This window comes from Thalassophryne amazonica, chromosome 17 (genome assembly GCF_902500255.1).
Source record: "Thalassophryne amazonica chromosome 17, fThaAma1.1, whole genome shotgun sequence".
NCBI classification, from domain to species: Eukaryota; Metazoa; Chordata; class Actinopteri; order Batrachoidiformes; family Batrachoididae; genus Thalassophryne; species Thalassophryne amazonica.
In genome coordinates, this window is record NC_047119.1 from 42,680,708 (window position 1) to 42,702,328 (window position 21,621).

The 21,621-nt window shown below is 40.6% G+C and overlaps 1 protein-coding gene across 1 annotated transcript in view; it reads left to right on the forward strand.

Moving 5' to 3' along the window:
* The window catches only part of galt (galactose-1-phosphate uridylyltransferase), a 58,288-nt gene extending 38,041 nt beyond the window's left edge, over positions 1 to 20,247 (forward strand). The window contains exons 9-11 of the mRNA XM_034192650.1: positions 2,636 to 2,719; positions 19,112 to 19,266; positions 20,031 to 20,247. Of these exons, the coding sequence (XP_034048541.1) occupies positions 2,636 to 2,719; positions 19,112 to 19,266; positions 20,031 to 20,081 (290 nt within the window). The 3' untranslated portion in view covers positions 20,082 to 20,247. The remainder of the gene's footprint in view (positions 1 to 2,635; positions 2,720 to 19,111; positions 19,267 to 20,030) is intronic.
* The last annotated feature ends 1,374 nt before the right edge of the window (positions 20,248 to 21,621 follow it).

The window sequence follows — 21,621 nt, forward strand, 5'->3', positions numbered from 1 at the left end:
ACGTGTGGTGACGCTGCTGTTTAGCCCCACCATGAGTGTGCACGTGGAATGTCTGCATGACGCTGTTTTTTTTTTTGTGGAGCGGACTTTAGAAGTCACAATAGGATGACTGTTCAGGTTTTTTTTTCTTCTCAGTGGAGCTGGTAGGGTTAATTTTTATTTTACTTTGAGTGTCTGTCTTGATGTGAGACTGTTCTGTAATGGAGCAGCACGCATCGCACTCACACTGTTTTTGCACAGTGGAAAGTGGCTGCTTTTACCGTGACTTAAGTCATCACATAAAAAACACGAGTCGTCATAACATGACATCACATTACATTAACAGCATGTCATTCAAGTGCCCACTGAGATGTTTTCCTCTAAGAAATGCTGTCGGAAACACTCGGAAATTTTAGGATTTCAGTGCGAAATCGTAACACTACCTTTCAAACATAAAAGGATGGAAATAATGCATTCCGCTATCCAACCCCAAAAATCTCAAAGTGTGTCTCGATACCTGAAGAATTTTGAATTCTGTTCTGCCGTTTTCTTCATAAAAGCCTCCCTGTTCACTGTCACAGAGGCTGCAGTATCATTCTCAGCCTCTGATCTGATCGATCCTGCGGCAGACAGCGTTGATAGAGTCGGCTGTGCACGTGCCTCCGTACGCTGGGCGCCGGTGTGCCTCCTCCCCAGATGGTACAGCGATCAGTGCGCCCCGCACAGGCTGTGGTCCTACCAAGACAAAACAAAAATGATCATATGGCTTCGTGTAATGCTTGCATTTTGTTATAGTTTGTGTCATCTGGATGTAAACAGGATAAAATAAAGAGCTGAAGTTGTTTATGTGAAATTTCCCGCAAAAGCGGGTTTGTGCACAGATAGATACCACCAACTCTCCTGCTAAAACATTGAGATGATACTACATTATAGCATGGCTAGTTGGCAGTATAACGGCGTGGCGCCATTGTTCCATTGTCTGGGGAGAACCCTGGCATCACTTAAGCCACTTTTCTGTCGACTGGTAATTCAATGAGATTGTCTCATCCTTTTCTATTTTCAGTGGTCCTGCTGTGACCTAGCTGTCCCAAACAACTGTGGTTTGTCCAGTATTTCTTAATGCTATGAAGAATAAGAAGTCTGTGGGATGACTAGATCACAGCAGGACCATTGAACGTGATAACACACATGACCATCTTGAGGAATTGTTCAGATAAGTCCGGAGATGGATACATGATGATTTTCTTGGACTTCCATTTCCGTGAATATACCCAAGGTTTGTATTTCAAGGAAATAAACTGAATGCTATTGTCTAAAGTAGGTAGTTCTCAAAAACGAAGTGATTGTGCAGGAAGGAGGCTAGTGAGGGAAGCCACCAAGACACCTAGACGACTCTGAAGGAGGTACAGGCATATGTGGCGGTGACTGGACAAATTGTATGAAGTTCAACTTTTGTTACAGCGCCACTCACAGCTTCATAATGGAGAAAAGAAGGATTTCCACTCTAGGTTTAAGTCACCCATGTGGTTTGGAGCAAAGTAGTAGCTGAAATTTCCTGTTGTCTTTTTAAGATGAAACACATTTAGGGGGCTGCACACTGGGTTATATCCATGTCTGGTTGTTCATCTTGCAATCACAAATGTTTTGCTGATCAATAAACCAAGAAGTTAATCATCTTGAGATATTTGCCCATGCAACATTTACGGTACTCTGCTTCGCCAGCGCACAGGGTAAGAATCTTCCTCTGAGGAATATTCTGTATCAAACCCTCGGCATTCTGGGAAAATGAGCTCTGACTCGCTGGGGAATGTTCACTGCCATTTGTCTCCTCTGCTTCTTTTATCCAATCACAAATTGAGGTGAATTTGCATCACGTTGTAGTCCAGCAGGTGACCCGCAAAACCACAGATGATGCAGTCCTCCAATGTGACCCTGTATAACAGGAAAAACAAGTTGGATGTGCAGTTTGATCAATTTTTAATTTTAAAACTGATTAAAATTTATAGTCGGAATGTTTTTTTTTTCTGAATTTGAAGTGGAATTTAATGACTTAATATGCATCAGGTTATTGCCAAGTCTTACTCTGTTGCATATACAACATTTGCAGTTACATTACATCAGATTAGGAACAATTTTACATCCTGCGACTACTAACTGAGGAGGTCGGAGGTTATATCATTTCTGTAAAGGTTTTATTTTGTAGACTGTGTTTGGGGCAGTCTCTGGGTCATAGATTACAGTGTTTGGGGCAGTCTCTGGGTCAGATTACTATAAATAAAATAGACGAACAATGAAAGCATTTTGTGAAATATGGCTCATGGGTCAAGTAATAGTTGAGGAATTATTTGGCTTCTCGTTTTGACCTGTAGTTCTCATGGTTTGTCAGTTGATTAAATAAATATATACCTTTGCTTCGGGATCGGGGCTTTGTGCAGTTCCAGGAATCTTGCACTGCAGTAGAATTCCAATTTGATTCCAGGTACAATTCTGGAATATTTCCCATTTGCGTACTGTGTGGAATATGCATGTTTCGCCGTATCTGGCCCCATGCTCAATTTTTGCCTTGTGACCTGTCTTCTTCCTGTGATGTATTTGAGAAGTAATAACACTTGTGTTCGCCTCCCTCCTGTTTTCTTTCTTTTGGCTGTTTTTCCAGAGCTGGCTGACATAATGAAGCAACTGCTGACCAAGTACGACAATCTGTTTGAGGTCTCTTTTCCCTATTCCATGGGCTGGCACGGTAAGACAAAAAGCAGGCGAGTGGGGTTGGGAGGTTGGGGGGGGGGAGGTTGGGGAGCATTTTGAAGTCTTCTGTAGAGCGACAGACGGAGTCGGGGACAGATGGTGGAGAAGATTAAAGTTAATTTTAATTTAAATTCATCGCAATCTGTGGATGAATTGGTGGATTGGAACGTCAGTGTTTTGTCCCACAAATAAGTTGGTTCACATATCAGTAACTCTAGAATTTAATCATGGCTTTCTATATATGAAGATTGTCTCATGAAAATAAATCAGATCAGAAATAAATATCTGGAACTTTGAAGTATAAAAAATATTAAATAATCAAATATTTTTGCTTTTCTGTAGCTGTTCATTTGTATGTAATTGTAGTTGTCATGTTACGAGCAGCCAAACGGTTCGTGCGCTTGTTTCCAGAGCAGAAGGTTCCTGGTTAAAGACCAAGCAACTGAATAATCTTAACTTAAACGATGATGTTAGCTGTGGTTTTAATGAGGAAATGGATCTGTGCCTTCAGTTTGACTGAAGGTTCCCAGACCAGCTAGTGATACAATAGCGAAGAGTGGACTGAATTGTTGCTCTGTTAAAATTCAGCATAATGTTTTTGCTGACCTCGAATAAACGGAGTCTGTGCAGGAAGTGAAGACGTTGATGAATGCTGGTATAGACGGACACAACCTGTGTCTGCCAGCTTAAGTTACTGTCACTATGAACACCAAGGTATTTGTAGGTCACCTGGTTAATTGTAAGGTTTGTATAGGGATACAGTGAAACCACTTTTTTCCAGACTGAGTAAAGTACAAGTACTGAGTAAGTAGAGTAAAGCACACACACACCCAAAACAAATCCACTGCGCTGCAAGCCGTCTGGAGGCATGAAGACCTGTTAGGAGGGCGCAAAGCGCGGCCAGTGGGAAGGGGAGGAATTAAGCTCCGAATGCAGCGCCACAGACATTCAACAAACTGATTACACCTGTAGCGGACTGAGTCGGTCTTCTGGCCTGGACAATCACACCAGGGGCTGATGGGCAACCGCCGCTGCTGAAACCGTGATCTGAGTTCTGATGGAGCAACTGTGGCTCAAAGTGCGGTGCCACAGAGGAACTTACAGTGGGGAAAATAAGTATATGACCCCCTGTCAGTTTTGCAGGTTTTTCCCACCTACAAAGAATGGAGAGGTCTGTAATTTTTATCATAGGTGCACTTCAACTGTGAGAGACAGAATCTAAAAAAAAAATCCAGAAAATCACATTGTATGATTTTTAAATAATTAATTTGCATTTTATTGCATGAAATAAGTATTTGACCCCCTACCATCCAGTAAGAATTCTGTCTCTCACAGACCTGTTAATTTATCTTTAAGAAGCCCTCTTATTCTGCACTCTTTACCTGTATTAATTGCACCTGTTTGAACTTTTTACGTGTATAAAAAACACCTGTCCACACACTCAATCAATCACACTCCAACCTGTCCACCATAGCCAAGACCAAAGAGCTGTTTAAGAACACCAGGGACAAAACTGTAGACCTCCCGTACAGCTTACCACTGTATCTCAGTGTTCCATTTATTTTTACTTGCTGTGGTCTGTTTGTCAGGAATTAATGATACCACCTGATAGAATAACTCCATTAATGTCAATTGTCATTTGTGCAAAGTTAAGATATAACATATATCTTTTAATGTTGAATAATGCACTAATTCTGAAGTTTTGTAACAAACACAGACAGATGGCATTCTGGGTAAAATGTGCCTCTGCTCATACTGATTGGATTCATTCTATGTAAACCAACACGTTAATGTGAGGTGTGTCGTGTGCTGGTGTTTACAGATAAATATGCTTTTGTAAAATATGCCACTTTTTTATTTGTAAAAAGGCATTTTCAAAAAAAAGCCAAGTTCTAATTAGATAACATCTAACTGGTGTCAAATAGAACACTGCCATTCGCCCTATTGACTTATCCCATAATCCCTTGCACAACAGAGTCGCTGCAGTCAAACATATTGAGAATCCATATAATGACAATTGTAAATTAATATTATACTACAAAAATGTATTTTTTATGCTTTTTATCACGTTAATAAGAGACTGCACGCATGATACCCTGAAAACTTGCTAAAACAATAACAAATAATCTGTGTCTGCTACGTTTAATCTGCGTGGAATTTAATAAATGCAAACCGAATTTCAAACATTTACAACCCCTGGCAAAAATTATGGAATCACCGGCCTCGGAGGATGTTCATTCAGTTGTTTGTAGAAAAAAAGCAGATCACAGACATGACACAAAACTAAAGTCATTTCAAATGGCAACTTTCTGGCTTTAAGAAACACTATAAGAAATCAAGAAAAAAAATTGTGGCAGTCAGTAACGGTTACTTTTTTAGACCAAACAGAGGGGAAAAAAATATGGACTTACTCAATTCTGAGGAATAAATTATGGAATCACCCTGTAAATTTTCATCCCCAAAACCAACACCTGCATCAAATCAGATCTGCTCATTAGTCTGCATCTAAAAAGGAGTGATCACACCTTGGAGAGCTGTTGCACCAAGTGGACTGACATGAATCATGGCTCCAACACGAGAGATCTCATTTGAAACAAAGGAGAGGATTATCAAACTCTTAAAAGAGGGTAAATCATCACGCAATGTTGCAAAAGATGTTGGTTGTTCACAGTCAGCTGTGTCTAAACTCTGGACCAAATACAAACAACATGGGAAGGTTGTTAAAGGCAAACATACTGGTAGACCAAGGAAGACATCAAAGCGTCAAGACAGAAAACTTAAAGCAATATGTCTCAAAAATCGAAAATGCACAACAAAACAAATGAGGAACGAATGGGAGGAAACTGGAGTCAACGTCTGTGACCGAACTCTAAGAAACCACCTAAAGGAAATGGGATTTACATACAGAAAAGCTAAACAAAAGCCATCATTAACACCTAAACAGAAAAAAAACAAGGTTACAATGGGCTAAGGAAAAGCAATCGTGGACTGTGGTTGACTGGATGAAAGTCATATTCAGTGATGAATCTCGAATCTGCATTGGGCAAGGTGATGATGTTGGAACTTTTGTTTGGTGCCGTTCCAATGAGATTTATAAAGATGACTGCCTGAAGAGAACATGTAAATTTCCACAGTCATTGATGATATGAGGCTGCATGTCAGGTAAAGGCACTGGGGAGATGGCTGTCATTACATCATCAATAAATGCACAAGTTTACGTTGATATTTTGGACACTTTTCTTATCCCATCAATTGAAAGGATATTTGGGGATGATGAAATCATTTTTCAAGATGATAATGCATCTTACCATAGAGCAAAAACTGTGAAAACATTCTTTGCAAAAAAACACGTAGGGTCAATGTCATGGCCTGCAAATAGTCCGGATCTTAATCCAATTGAAAATCTTTGGTGGAAGTTGAAGAAAATGGTCCATGACAAGGCTCCAACCTGCAAAGCTGATCTGGCAACAGCAATCAGAGAAAGTTGGAGCCAGATTGATGAAGAGTACTGTTTGTCACTCATTAAGTCCATGCCTCAGAGACTACAAGCTGTTATAAAAGCCAGAGGTGGTGCAACAAAATGCTAGTGATGTGTTGGAGCGTTCTTGTGAGTCCATATTTTTTTTTCCCCTCTGCTTGGTCTAAAAAAGTAACTGTTACTGACTGCCACAATTTTTTTTCCTGATTTCTTATAGTGTTTCTTAAAGCCAGAAAGTTGCCATTTGAAATGAATTTAGTTTTGTGTCATGTCTGTGATCTGCTTTTTTTCTACAAAATTAAACAACTGAATGAACATCCTCCGAGGCCGGTGATTCCATAATTTTTTGCCAGGGGTTGTATATTAGTCTGGAACAAAGAGGACAAACAGTGTTGTAAAGAACAATCAAGACGTTAAAGAGCAAACTTCGCTTTCCCCCAGAACGACATGATCAGGAAGCGAGCGTAGCTCACAGCAGCTCCCATTGAAAATAACGGAGAGACAGCCTGTGATTCTCCCATGTTTACATAAAACAAACGCAATAACAACGTTTATAAACCCAGACAATATATTCATGAGAGTTTTAGGCACAATATAAAAATAGTTTTATGATGCGATGTTAATGGTGTTGTCCATGTGCAGCGGTTAAAGTGCAGTTTTTGTAAATTAAGTTTGGGGGAAAAAAGCTTTTGTTTACATTTTGCTTCTGGAAACACAAGTCCGACGTGGGTTGAAAATATCAGCCCAGCGTCAGTTTGAATACTGCCATGAACACTACTGGCCAGTAGATGGCAGTACAGACCTTGAAAACTTGCAAACACAAAATTCCAGATAATCTGTGTTGCTACTTGCTATGTTTAAGATGTGTGGAATTTAATAAAATTAAACAAACACAATAACAAAGTCTATAATGCCAGAGAATATATTCACGTGAGTTTTCGGCACTAGAGTTTAATGCTGTTGTCCTGATCAGAGTGTCTGAAATGCATTTCTCCTGTCGTGAACGTACTGAGATTACTGTACTGAGATTACCCTATCCCATAATGCACCAGGACACAGCATTTCCCACACTAAAACCTTAAAAATTAACGCATTATTTTAAAACTAAAACATATATCTGATATTTTCACTTTTTAAAACTTCAGAAGTGACGTTAATTTAAATAACTTATCCGAGATAAGTTTGATTAAAATTTGAACCATAAGTTAAAAATGTGGGTGATATTGGCCGCGTGTCAGTATGGGGTTAAAAAAAGAGTTTTTTTTGGTGACCAGTTCTCCTTTGCCTGCAGAGGATAGAGCGGTTTCTCCTAGAAGCAGCTTTCCACTGTTTGCAGAGGGTAGATCTACACATCTGTTCACTTTTGTTTACCACGTTAACAGTCTAAAAGTTATCGGACAAAAATTTATTGGAAGATAATTAGTCCGATAATGGTTTTCAAAGTTATCTGAAAAGATAATCCGATAATGAAAACTTTATCTTCGATAATTATCGGTTATTATTGGGACTGTGCCCACCACTGATAAGTTATATTTAGCCTAAAACAAAGCAACGTTACCAGAAAGTGAGGTCACCACGCCAACATCCGCAAGATCATTTCATAAAAATAGGAACAGAATGTGACATTTTAACCTCGTACAATGCCTCTTAAAATATATCCAGGTTAGCCATATTTGAACTTGTCCAAAGTCTGTGTCCCAAGAATGTTCCCTGTAAACCTAAAGACTCTGGCAGTATTAGGACTGGACTTATGCTGAACATGGATGGATGGACGGACAGACGCAAAGTCTTAACAAAAAGAAAGGGGAAAAAAAAACTGAATTAACGTAGATGATGATCTGTACGTGTGTGTGAGTATGAGATAAATGAATGATCCCTGATGGCAAATGAGTGAATTAATATAAGGGTGACTCTGAAATTATGTATCATTTGCCGATAACTTAGTGTTAGCATTTCCAGGTAGCAGATTATGTACACAGATTCTGAAAAAGTACATGCGGATTGTGTACATTTGACAGCCTCAATTTGCCACCTGGTGGCAAATTGCGTGAACTAGTGTACATAATTAATTTATGCAATTGCCACCAGGGGTCATTCATTTCATGCAAAATTAGAGGCCATCATCTAGGTAGACCTGGCCACACATCCTTTTCTGAATTTTTTTTTTTTAATGTTTTTGAGTAACCCTGCTAGAACCCACTATTCCAACTCTCACTTCGACTTAGAGAACTAAGTTCATGTGCAACCTCTCCTGCTTCTCAGGTGTTGCCAATCACGTGACATCCTGTCTCCCTTTCTGTAAAGCCACACAACCAGGTTAACAAACTAGATGTGCAGTCACCTCTGCACACAGGATAAAAAAAAAAAAATCTCTTCATGTGGTACTTCTTCGATAGCATGCCTTGGCGGCAGTTGACATTTATCGGTCCAGTCTGGTGTGTATTGTGAGCAATGTCAGTGTCGCACTTTGCAGTACGTTCAGACTGGGAACAAAGGTTACCTGTGTGCAGTGATGCGATGAGCACTGAGTGACATGAAATGGTGTGGCATCACGACGGCTGAGTGATCACAGTGATCTTTGCCCACGCTGAAGGACTCCACTTTACTTCCTGCAGCAGCTGAGTCCTGTTGAATTGGTTTAAGGACAAAACACTTCACCTCCTGACAGACTTCACAGCATTCCAAAAGATAAATGCCTCAAAGTGCCATATGGAGAGCACACATCTCTGCCAAAACTGAACATAGTTTGTCAGCTTCTTATTTGCAAACTGAAATTAATGTATTTTGATTTTGCTGAACATATCACAGAGTGCAGTCCATGGAGTCATGGCAGAGAAATGTCTGACATCTCAGAAAACGGGTGCAGACTTATGCAGGACAGAGAGCAATAATATGACAGTGTGGGAATTACCTGTTTTTCTGTAGAGTTAAATTTGTCTCAATAACTGCAAATGCACAGAGGGTGATCAGCAAATAATCCTTGATTTACATACGTTTGATCCACAAATGCAAATTTCTGATTTGTAACGTGTGTTGGTTTTTACAAATAAATGTTTTTGTAAATATATTTTTTTTCATTTGTATAAAAAAGGCATTTGCAAACTGAAAATTCTGTTTGTGAATTTACTCAGTTTCCTCAGTTTCGGAATTTTAAAACATTCTGAGCCCAAAACTTAATCAGAGGTACACAAATATGTAGTTTGCTATTCACACTGCCATCCAGTACATGGCAGTCTTCTATGCATTTTGACACTTTCGCTTGTGTTGAATGTGACGACGGGGCGGAGATTTCTACATCTCGATCTGGCTTTGACAGCTGTGTCAGGAAAAAGTGAACCACCCAGTGGGAGTCATAACCACAATATTAAGAGCATTTTCAGATATTAATGAGACAGATTTAACTCCATATTAGCCTGGTGTCCTGTTGATAAGCTTTCATTCCTTTATTGAATCTTTGATGTTCTCGTCATCTAAGCGCGACCATTTGAGATGACATCATGGTTATTCTTATTCTGATTGGACAAACTATAACTATTACAGGTGTTAAGGATCAAATACGGTTTTAAAGCCATGGATCGTTTCTCGGATCGGCTTTATATATTAAAAAACTTTTTTAAACCAACTTAATGATTAATGAAAAAAGAAGTTTTGTGTGTGGTTCTGAATGAAAACAAGGTGTCACATATCTTGCATAATATTTTAAAACTCTTAACAGTATTAAATTGCAATATGAACACTATCGGTAACCAAAAAAAAAAAAAAACCTTTGTCAAAATCATGTATGAAAAAAGAAGCAAATGAGCAAAAAACTGGTCTGAATTTTTAAATGTAACTTTTTTCCTCCACAAGAGATGTGTACATTGTCTGAGAAGGTAAGTGAAAGTTTTACACTATTACACTTTCTGGATAAATACACTGATCCCGGCAGTCAGATTCTCTAAAACAGTTGGGAATACTCATTATTTTTTTTCTAGAGTTATGGATCAGCCACCTGGGCTGTATACATGCTTCGAGTGCGCTCTATTCAGTTGGCTCACTGCTGTTACAGCTGGAGTTCCAGTCTCTCTGCAAGGCTGCTTTATTTATTTATTTACTCATTTATTTTCAGCTGCATCAAAACAAATGCACTTAACACAGTAAAAACAAGTCACCATGACAGAAAACCACACTTATGTAAACTCTAAAATTAATCTGCAGCTTGCATTTGTTTTGAACTGGGGTGGGGGGGTCCAGTCCGTACAGATCATGTGATCCCTTACGCCACTAATAACTCTGTCGGCCAATAACTAATTCCCATCTTACCTGCCATGTTAAAGTTCTGCACGGGTCTCCTGTATCTATTTCTTTTTTCAATGCAGGTGTGAAAAATTTTACATTTTTTGAAAAGTGAAGGGCCACTTGTTTGAGGGTGACGTGCGTCTTTTGGACTGCATGTGTGGATGTTTGTAAGATGCAAAAGAAACTGTGGAACTGGGCCTGTTTGGTCAATCACAAATGTATATATTTGGGTCACTGTCTTTAGTGATGCATTTGTCTTTTTTTTTTTTAAGAAAAAAATGACTGCAAATGGTATTTATGCCCCTGCTTAACGAAGTTGGGGGGCATTATGTTGCCCCCCTCATCCATCCAGGTGGCTAGCTATAAACGCACAATAACTAAAGAACAACTCATCTGATTGAAAACATTTCTTGTTGGTATGTTAGGAAGGCTGGAGGGAGATTCCTTTCAAAAAGGGGGTCAGTGCACCACACACAGATTGTAAAGTGACAGTTTATTTGCTAGTCAAATCCATTGTCTTTAAAGCACCAGTCTTTCACAGCAAAAATAATTTCCAGGGTTCGTTACCATCTCCGACATAAAACCTACACCAACTTCACATGAGTTTTCCATACTTTGCACTGCTCATGTTGACTTTGGACATTGGTGGGGGAGCAACAACACATCCAAAGGTTTCAGCTGTTTCTACACAACTACTATATTTTGGGGCGGGGGGGTGGTGTGTTGAGTGGGCATTCTGAGTAGAAAAGCCCACATCAGAGCCATAACTAAAGAGAGATGATTCACTGAAGGTGCAGTGTGGAGAGAAGCTCAGAGGAGGCAAACTCTGACTCATTTTCTTTCATCAGGCGTCTCTTGTTTGAAGTCAATTCTGGGTGTGAAGGTGCCCGTGGGGCAGGTACCCACACATCTGCTGTTCCTTTCTGCTTTTATCTTGTGTTTATTTATGTTGAAGCTGGTAGGACAGGTCACAGACACAGTGTTTTGAGACAAAACCCTTTCGTTATTGTTTTGTTTTCATAAATCCAGTAGGTATGACTGTCTCTGAATTAGTTTTAGATATTTGCCACTGATTTTTGTGGTTGTTAGAATGTGTGTGACAGGTGGTCATACTGAGTTATTGTGGAACATGCTGTGATGCCAGATCAAAGTATAAAATCAGCATGACTTACCATGACCTCCAGTGACTTTTAACTGGAATACACAAGTTTAGAAAGGATGGATTTCACTTGTGGATGATATACAGTTTTTTTTTTGTTTTTTTTTCATAGCTGAATTTGATTATCAATCAATCAATCAATTTTGTTTATATAGCGCCAAATCACAACAAACAGTTGCCCCAAGGCGCCTTATATTGTAAGGCAAGGCCATACAATAATTACGTAAAAACCCCAACGGTCAAAACGACCCCCTGTGAGCAAGCACTTGGCGACAGTGGGAAGGAAAAACTCCCTTTTAACAGGAAGAAACCTCCAGCAGAACCAGGCTCAGGGAGGGGCAGTCTTCTGCTGGGACTGGTTGGGGCTGAGGGAGAGAACCAGGAAAAAGACATGCTGTGGAGGGGAGCAGAGATCGATCACTAATGATTAAATGCAGAGTGGTGCAAAAAGAGAAAGAAACAGTGCATCATGGGAACCCCCCAGCAGTCTACGTCTATAGCAGCATAACTAAGGGATGGTTCAGGGTCACCTGATCCAGCCGTAACTATAAGCTTTAGCAAAAAGGAAAGTTTTAAGCCTAATCTTAAAAGTAGAGAGGGTGTCTGTCTCCCTGATCTGAATTGGGAGGTGGTTCCACAGGAGAGGAGCCTGAAAGCTGAAGGCTCTGCCTCCCATTCTACTCTTAAAAACCCTAGGAACTACAAGTAAGCCTGCAGTCTGAGAGCGAAGCGCTCTGTTTGGGTGATATGGTACTATGAGGTCCCTAAGATAAGATGGGACCTGATTATTCAAAACCTTATAAGTAAGAAGAAGAATTTAAAATTCTATTCTAGAATTAACAGGAAGCCAATGAAGAGAGGCCAATATGGGTGAGATATGCTCTCTCCTAGTCCCCGTTAGTACTCTAGCTGCAGCATTTTGAATTAACTGAAGGCTTTTCAGGGAACTTTTAGGACAACCTGATAATAATGAATTACAATAGTCCAGCCTAGAGGAAATAAATGCATGAATTAGTTTTTCAGCATCACTCTGAGACAAGACCTTTCTAATTTTAGAAATATTGCGTAAATGCAAAAAAGCAGTCCTACATATTTGTTTAATATGTGCTTTGAATGACATATCCTGATCAAAAATGACTCCAAGATTTCTCACAGTATTACTAGAGGTCAGGGTAATGCCATCCAGAGTAAGGATCTGGTTAGACACCATGTTTCTAAGATTTGTGGGGCCAAGTACAATAACTTCAGCTTTATCTGGGTTTAAAAGCAGGAAATTAGAGGTCATCCATGTCTTTATGTCTGTAAGACAATCCTGCAGTTTAGCTAATTGGTGTGTGTCCTCTGGCTTCATGGATAGATAAAGCTGGGTATCATCTGCGTAACAATGAAAATTTTAGCAATGCCATCTAATAATACTGCCTAAGGGAAGCATGTATAACGTGAATAAAATTGGTCCTAGCACAGAACCTTGTGGAACTCCATAATTAACCTTAGTCTGTGAAGAAGATCCCCCATTTACATGAACAAATTGTAATCTATTAGATAAATATGATTCAAACCACCGCAGCGCAGTGCCTTTAATACCTATGGCATGCTCTAATCTCTGTAATAAAATTTTATGGTCAACAGTATCAAAAGCAGCACTGAGGTCTAACAGAACAAGCACAGAGATGAGTCCACTGTCTGAGGCCATAAGAAGATCATTTGTAACCTTCACTAATGCTGTTTCTGTACTATGATGAATTCTAAAACCTGACTGAAACTCCCTTTTAACTGTAAGAAACCTCCAGCAGAACCTGACTGAAACTCTTCAAATAGACCATTCCTCTGCAGATGATCAGTTAGCTGTTTTACAACTACCCTTTCAAGAATTTTTGAGAGAAAAGGAAGGTTGGAGATTGGTCTATAATTAGCTAAGATAGCTGGGTCAAGTGATGGCTTTTTAAGTAATGGTTTAATTACTGCCACCTTAAAAGCCTGTGGTACATAGCCAACTAATAAAGATAGATTGATCATATTTAAGATCGAAGCATTAAATAATGGTAGGGCTTCCTTGAGCAGCCTGGTAGGAATGGGGTCTAATAGACATGTTGATGGTTTGGATGAAGTAACTAATGAAAATAACTCAGACAGAACAATCTGAGAGAAAGAGTCTAACCAAATACCGGCATCACTGAAAGCAGCCAAAGATAACAATACGTCTTTGGGATGGTTATGAGTAATTTTTTCTCTAATAGTTAAAATTTTATTAGCAAAGAAAGTCATGAAGTCATTACTAGTTAAAGTTAAAGGAATACTCGGCTCAATAGAGCTCTGACTCTTTGTCAGCCTGGCTACAGTGCTGAAAAGAAACCTGGGGTTGTTCTTATTTTCTTCAATTAGTGATGAGTAGTAAGATGTCCTAGCTTTACGGAGGGCTTTTTTTATAGAGCAACAGACTCTTTTTCCAGGCTAAGTGAAGATCTTCTAAATTAGTGAGACACCATTTCCTCTCCAACTTACGGGTTATCTGCTTTAAGCTGCGAGTTTGAGTTATACCACAGAGTCAGGCACTTCTGATTTAAAGCTCTCTTTTTCAGAGGAGCTACAGCATCCAAAGTTGTCTTCAATGAGGATGTAAAACTATTGACGAGATACTCTATCTCACTTACAGAGTTTAGAGAACATAAAGAAGGAATCATATCCTTAAACCTAGTTACAGCGCTTTCTGAAAGACTTCTAGTGTAATGAAACTTATTCCCCACTGCTGGGTAGTCCATCAGAGTAAATGTAAATGTTATTAAGAAATGATCAGACAGAAGGGAGTTTTCAGGGAATACTGTTAAGTCTTCAATTTCCATACCATAAGTCAGAACAAGATCTAAGATATGATTAAAGTGGTGGGTGGACTCATTTACATTTTGAGCAAAGCCAATTGAGTCTAATAATAGATTAAATGCAGTGTTGAGGCTGTCATTCTCAGCATCTGTGTGGATGTTAAAATCGCCCACTATAATTATCTTACCTGAGCTAAGCATTAAGTCAGACAAAAGGTCTGAAAATTCACAGAGAAACTCACAGTAACGACCAGGTGGACGATAGATAATAACAAATAAAACTGGTTTTTGGGACTTCCAATTTGGATGGACAAGACTAAGAGTCAAGCTTTCAAATTAATTAAAGCTCTGTCTGAGTTTTTGATTAATTAATAAGCTGGAATGGAAGATTGCTGCTAATCCTCCGCCTCGGCCCGTGCTACGAGCATTCTGGCAGTTAGTGTGACTCGGGGGTGTTGACTCATTTAAACTAACATATTCATCCTGCTGTAACCAGGTTTCTGTAAGGCAGAATAAATCAATATGTTGATCAATTATTATATCATTTACTAACAGGGACTTAGAAGAGAGAGACCTAATGTTCAATAGACCACATTTAACTGTTTTAGTCTGTGGTGCAGTTGAAGGTGCTATATTATTTTTTCTTTTTGAATTTTTATGCTTAAATAGATTTTTGCTGGTTATTGGTGGTCTGGGAGCAGGCACCGTCTCTACGGGGATGGGGTAATGAGGGGATGGCAGGGGGAGAGAAGCTGCAGAGAGGTGTGTAAGACTACAACTCTGCTTCCTGGTCCCAACCCTGGATAGTCACGGTTTGGAGGATTTAAGAAAATTGGCCAGATTTCTAGAAATGAGAGCTGCTCCATCCAAAGTGGGATGGATGCCGTCTCTCCTAACAAGACCAGGTTTTCCCCAGAAGCTTTGCCAATTATCTATGAAGCCCACCTCATTTTTTGGACACCAGTCAGACAGCCAGCAATTCAAGGAGAACATGCGGCTAAACATGTCACTCCCGGTCCGATTGGGGAGGGACCCAGAGAAAACTACAGAGTCCGACATTGTTTTTGCAAAGTTACACACCGATTCAATGTTAATTTTAGTGACCTCCGATTGGCGTAACCGGGTGTCATTACTGCCGACGTGAATTACAATCTTACCAAATTTACGCTTAGCCTTAGCCAGCAGTTTCAAATTTCCTTCAATGTCGCCTGCTCTGGCCCCCGGAAGACAATTGACTATGGTTGCTGGTGTCGCTAACTTCACATTTCTCAAAACAGAGTCGCCAATAACCAGAGTTTGATCCTCGGCGGGTGTGTCGTCGAGTGGGGAAAAATGGTTAGAAATGTGATTGGGTTGGCGGTGTACACAGGGCTTCTGTTTAGGGCTACGCTTCCTCCTCACAGTCACCCAGTAGGCCTGCTTTCTCGGCTGCTCGGGATCTGCCAGAGGGAAACTAACGGCGGCTAAGCTACCTTGGTCCGCACCGACTACAGGGGCCTGGCTAGCTGTAGAATTTTCCATGGTGCGGAGTCGAGTCTCCAATTCGCCCAGCCTGGCCTCCAAAGCTACGAATAAGCTACACTTATTACAAGTACCATTACTGCTAAAGGAGGCCGACGAATAACTAAACATTTCACACCCAGAGCAGAAAAGTGCGAGAGAGACTGGAGAAGCCGCCATGCTAGACCGGCTAAGAGCTAGTAGCTGCGCTAAGCTAGCGGATTCATACAAACAAAGTGAATAATGTGTAAATAATTTAGAGGTGATTCAGCAGAGGGAGTGCTTTAGTTAAGGCACGTGAAGATTACACTGTGAAACAAATCGTTATCTAGGTAACTAGATCAGTCTAACTGTGCAGATTAAACAGCTAACAGATACAGCAAAACACCGCTGTGCTCCGGAACAGGAAGTGATACAATACCGCAGTGAGAGCCAACCACCAGTAGAGGCAAGCAAGAGTCAAAACCACAAGGCTCACAGGAAAAAAAATGTGTCCCGCTCAGCTTCTATATTATCTTCTTCTTTTAGCTTCTATTATCTGAATTTATCGACCTGTGCAGTGATGTTCACGTTTGGTGTAACTCTGCTTGTGAGGTCAGGGTCACATGATGCTGAAGGTTCTTGTACAGTGAGGAAAATAAGTATTTGAACACACTGCGATTTTGCATGTTCTCCCACTTAGAAATCATGTTTGACCTCAATTACAGAGGTCAAATGTTTCCTGTAGTTTTTCACCAGGTTTGCACACACTGCAGCAGGGATTTTGGTCCACTCCTCCATACAGATCTTCTCCAAATCTTTCAGGTTTGGAGTTTCAGCTCCTTCCAAAGATTTTCTATTGAGTTCAGGTCTGGAGACTGGCCAGGCCACTCCAGAACCTTGAAATGCTTCTTATGGAGCCCCTCCTTAGTTGCCCTGGCTGTGTGTTTGGGGTCACTGTCACACTGGAAGACCCAGCCATGACCCATCTTCAATGCTCTTACCGAGGGAAGGAGGTTGTTTGCCAAAATCCTGCAATGCATGACCCCGTCCATCCTCCCTTCAATACGGTGCAGTCGTCCTGTCCCCTTTGCAGAAGAGCACCCCCAGAGTATGATGTTTCCACCCCCATGCTTCACGGTTGGGATGGTTTTCTTGGGGTTGTTCTCATTCTCTAAACATGGTAAGTGGAGTTGATTCCAAAAAGCTCTATTCTGGTCTCATCTGACCATATGACCTTCTCCCATGCTTCCTCTGGATCATCCAGATGGTCACTGGTGAACTTCAAACAGGCCTGGACATGTGCTGGCTTGAGCAGGGGTACCATGCTGCACTGCAGGATTTTAAACCATGACAGCATCATCTGTTACTAATGTAATCTTTGTGACTGTGGTCCCAGCTCTCTTTAGGTCATTGACCAGGTCCTCCTGTGTAGTTCTGAGCTGTCTCAGAATCATCCTTACCCCACAAAGTGAGAGCTTGCATGGAATCCCAGACCGAGGGAGATTGACAGTCATCTTGTGTTTCTTCCACTTTCTAATAAATAATCATAACAGTTGTTGTCTTCTACCAAGCTGCTTGCCTGTTGTCCTGTAGTCCATCCCAGCCTTGTGCAGGTCTACAGTTTTGTCCCTGGTGTCCTTAGACAGCTCTTTGGTCTTGGCTATGGTGGACAGGTTGGAGTGTGATTGATTGTGTGAACAGGTGTCTTTTATACAGGTAACAAGTTCAAACAGGTGCAGTTAATACAGGTAAAGAGTGCAGAATAAGAGGGCTTCTTAAAGAAAAATTAACAGGTCTGTGTGAGCCAGAATTCTTGCTGGTTGGTAGGGGATCAAATACTTATTTGCAGCAGTAACATACAAATAAATTATTAAAAAAATCATACATTGTGATTTCCGGATTTTTTTTTTTTTTTGGAGATTGTTTCTCACAGTGGACATGTGCCTAAAATGAAAATTTCAGACCCCTCCATAATTTCTAAGTGGGAGAACTTGCAAAATCGCAGGCTGTTCAAATACTTATTTTCCTCACTGTAGTTCAGGTCCTGGTGCATCCTGTCCTCCTGTATGGTTGAGATTGGTGCACTAAATGGTGAGCAAAGGTCACGACTTAGTGTTTTTGTTAGTTCGTACCTTTAGTGGATCCTTGAATACCATTGGAAGCACTTGGTGTCAAAGGAAATGTTTGAACATCTGTTTGAGGTGTACTACTTGCGTGATGAGGAATCATTAGCTATGATGTTGGTACACTTCTCTGTGTTGCCTTATTATTGAGGAGTCCAGTGAGTAGATCAGTTTTCCAAATATCTATACTCATCTCACACTTCATTAGGTACACTTTGCTAGTACCGGGTTGGACCCCTTTTGCCTTCAGAACTGCCTAAATTCTGTGTGCCATGGATTCAACAAGGTGTTGGAAACAGTCCTCAGAGGTGTTGGTCCATATTGACATGATTGCATCATGCAGTCACCCATTTAACCATTCTGTCCATTCTCTTCTGATCTCTGACATCAACAAGGCATTTTTATCCACACAATTGCTGCTCTGTCTCTGTCTTTATTTTTTACTATTCTCTGTAAACTCTAGAGATGGTTCTGCATGAAAATCCCAGTAGATCAGCAGTTTCTGAAATATTCAGAGCAGCCCTTGTGGCACCAACAGCCACGCCATGTTCAAAGTCACTTAAACCCCCTTTCTTCCCTATTCTGATGCTATGTTTGAACTTCAGCAAGTCAGCTTCACCACGTCTCGATGCCTAAATGCATTGAGTTACTGCCATGTGATTGGCTGTTTAACTATTTGTGTTAACAAGCAATTGAAGAAATGTACCTAATAAAGTGGCCGGTGAATATACAAACTACATTATTTTATGAGAAAATGTCTCTTTTAAAATCTAAAAATACTGTAAGTGCGCTCATTGGACAAAACACTTGAAACATGGTTAATGGCTGCCTGATAAGTATTTCCCTCTCTTCTGGACTCCACAGTATTTTCTTTATCCATTGTGTTTTTGTCACATCTTTGTCTCATCAATGGAGAATGGGGGCATTTTTCTCTTAGTTTTTCATCAAAACCTTGAAGCAGCATTAGAAAGCAGTGGCTAATGTTTAAGTCACAGACCTTCAAAAACATTTACCTGGATGAGTAAAACCCTGCTCACCTGTCTGTCCTTAGGGGCCCCCACCGGCCACCATTTAAAAGAAGACTCCTCCCACTGGCAGCTGCATGCTCACTACTATCCTCCTCTGCTGCGATCCGCCACCGTGAAGAAGTTCATGGTCGGCTACGAGATGCTGGCGCAGGAACAGCGAGACCTCACGCCTGAACAGGTAATACCACATGTGGTTGCTGGTAACGTGGTGATGGCAACTGATTCCAGGATGTCCTGCAGCTTTCTTGTTGTTGCATTATTTGAGCAGTTCTCCTGCCCCCTGGTGGACATCTGTATAACACATGGATGGTGATTTTATGTTTAATTTTAGAACTAGATGAGACTACGGTATGGGTCTGACAGACGGAAGGAGATTGATTCCGTTTACTGAAGACAGAAAATACTTAATTTAGTGCTCTGACAGAGTTTCTGTTTTGGCCTACACCTGTTTGATTTATGACCACGGTTTTAAAAATCCCAGATGTTGATTCTGACCTTGACTAGAAAACATTCATTTTTGGGGCCGAGAATTAAATAATGATAAAACAGAATGTTCTGCCAGTGAGGGTCTGTGTTTGTTTAAATTACTGAAATTTTGGTTGAGCTGGTTTTCATAAAACAAGCCTGGAAACAGACTCAGCCAGCAAACTGACCTTTTTTTCCTTGTTCCATGGGGGAAAACAATCTGAACAGGATTTGTTTTATTTTGTCTGCCCATTTAAATAACTTTTTAAACATTTGTTGGACTATGTGGATGAGGCCTGTGGTTTGTAATATTTATGTTCTGGATCAGTGTGAACACAGACACGTCTTATTTTCTGTTTCTTTCTGCTGGACAGACGTGCACACTGAGCCCATCTCGTTGATTCTCAAATGGTGTTTTTGCTGTTCGAAGTAAGTCGAGTGTTTAATTAACTTTGTCTCTGCACACGGTGTCTTCAGGCTGCTGAGAAGTTGAGGAAGCTGCCAGATGTTCACTATCACACCAGATAGATGCAGCAGAGAAGATGAACACCATGAAGACAGAGGTCATGATGAATGAATTAAACATATGTATGAAGTGTTACTTGAACCATGACCTCAAACTGGGAACAATGTTGTGTGCTGTGCCTAGTTTTTTTTTTCCTCTGATTATGCAAATAAAAATTACATAATGCATGTAATTAGTTCTTATGAAAGATTTTTTTTTTAATCATTATTATTTATTCATTTTTTTACAGTTAGGCGGCATTCCCCATTTTTACATACAGTTAGGCGGCACTCCCCATTTTTACATACAGGGGTGCCCCATAGTTTTTTCGAGATCTTGCGTTAGTATGTCCTGTGCCCTGCTACATGTCCCTTCTGGGCCTCCGGAGAAAGTGGATTTAGGCTTGCTTTTTTTTTTTTTTTTTTTTTCCTCGTCCCTCTTTTGTGTTTGTTTGCCTGATCTCTCTGCCAAAAACACATTCAGTACTTCCAAGAAGTAAGCAAGTGATATTTTGTTTTAATTATTTTCATTTTTAAAAGCATCCACATTAAAATTTCTCATTTATTTTCTGGCACAACATTTTCCTTTGAAGGACCCAAACTACCAGCTGGAACTGGTTTCAGACGCTGGACTATGGGTTGGATTTCTCTCAGATGAACTGATTCCTAACCTGATGTCGCCCCTGTCACTGTGTTCAGAAGCTGAAGTGAAGTTTTCCAGTTGGAATTCCGCCTCTAGAGTGCCTCCTGGAGGAGCAGCTCTCAGTGAGGTCTCCTCCAGTTATTTTAGTGGTAGAGAGATGAGCTGCTGTAGAATCTCAGATGTACCTTGTGTTCCACCACACTTTTAAAAAGATTTTTTTCCCCCTTTCAGAATTTCATTTTTTCTTTTTAGCTGCAAGTTTGTGGCATGTGTCTGAAAGCTGCTGGACTGAGGTGTAACTGCAGTGCACACGTCCGCCTCTCTTGTTCATTATTCATGTGACTTCTGGTGAAGCTGGATCTCGCTTGCTCTATAAATATTGATGCTGATTCTCCAGGTTTGTGTGAAGACGTGCACGGAGGCATTATGGAGCGGGACAAACCTCATTCATGCAGGTCAATATTTATCCAGGCCTGCAGGCTCTCTGCTGCCTCTGTTATATCCGTATCATCACTTTTTTGTGACACGGCAAATGTGCGATATGTCACCGTCTACGCTTGGACTGATGTTTTCGCTCTTTTGCCTTCTTAGGTCTAAATACTGTCATAATAGTGGTCGCTGGGTGTTTTTGGAGCCGACTTTCAGTGACTCAAAGTTTTGGGGGTGATATGATGATCGCCAGTTCAAGGTGGTGGTTGGATGACACTGCAGAGCTCAAAACATGCAGAATTATGGAGTAAAATGGTTGTACCGTGGAAGCTCTGTGTACTCCGTGCACTCATCGTTCATACACAACTGCCAGCTCACAAGCTCCTCTTTCCAAGTTGCACTGTGTGTTCCTCGCCGTCTCATGTCCTAGTTGTGCCACATCTTCCTCACCAGCTCCTTGTTCCTACAAGTAGTTGCACTGTCTTCCCCGAC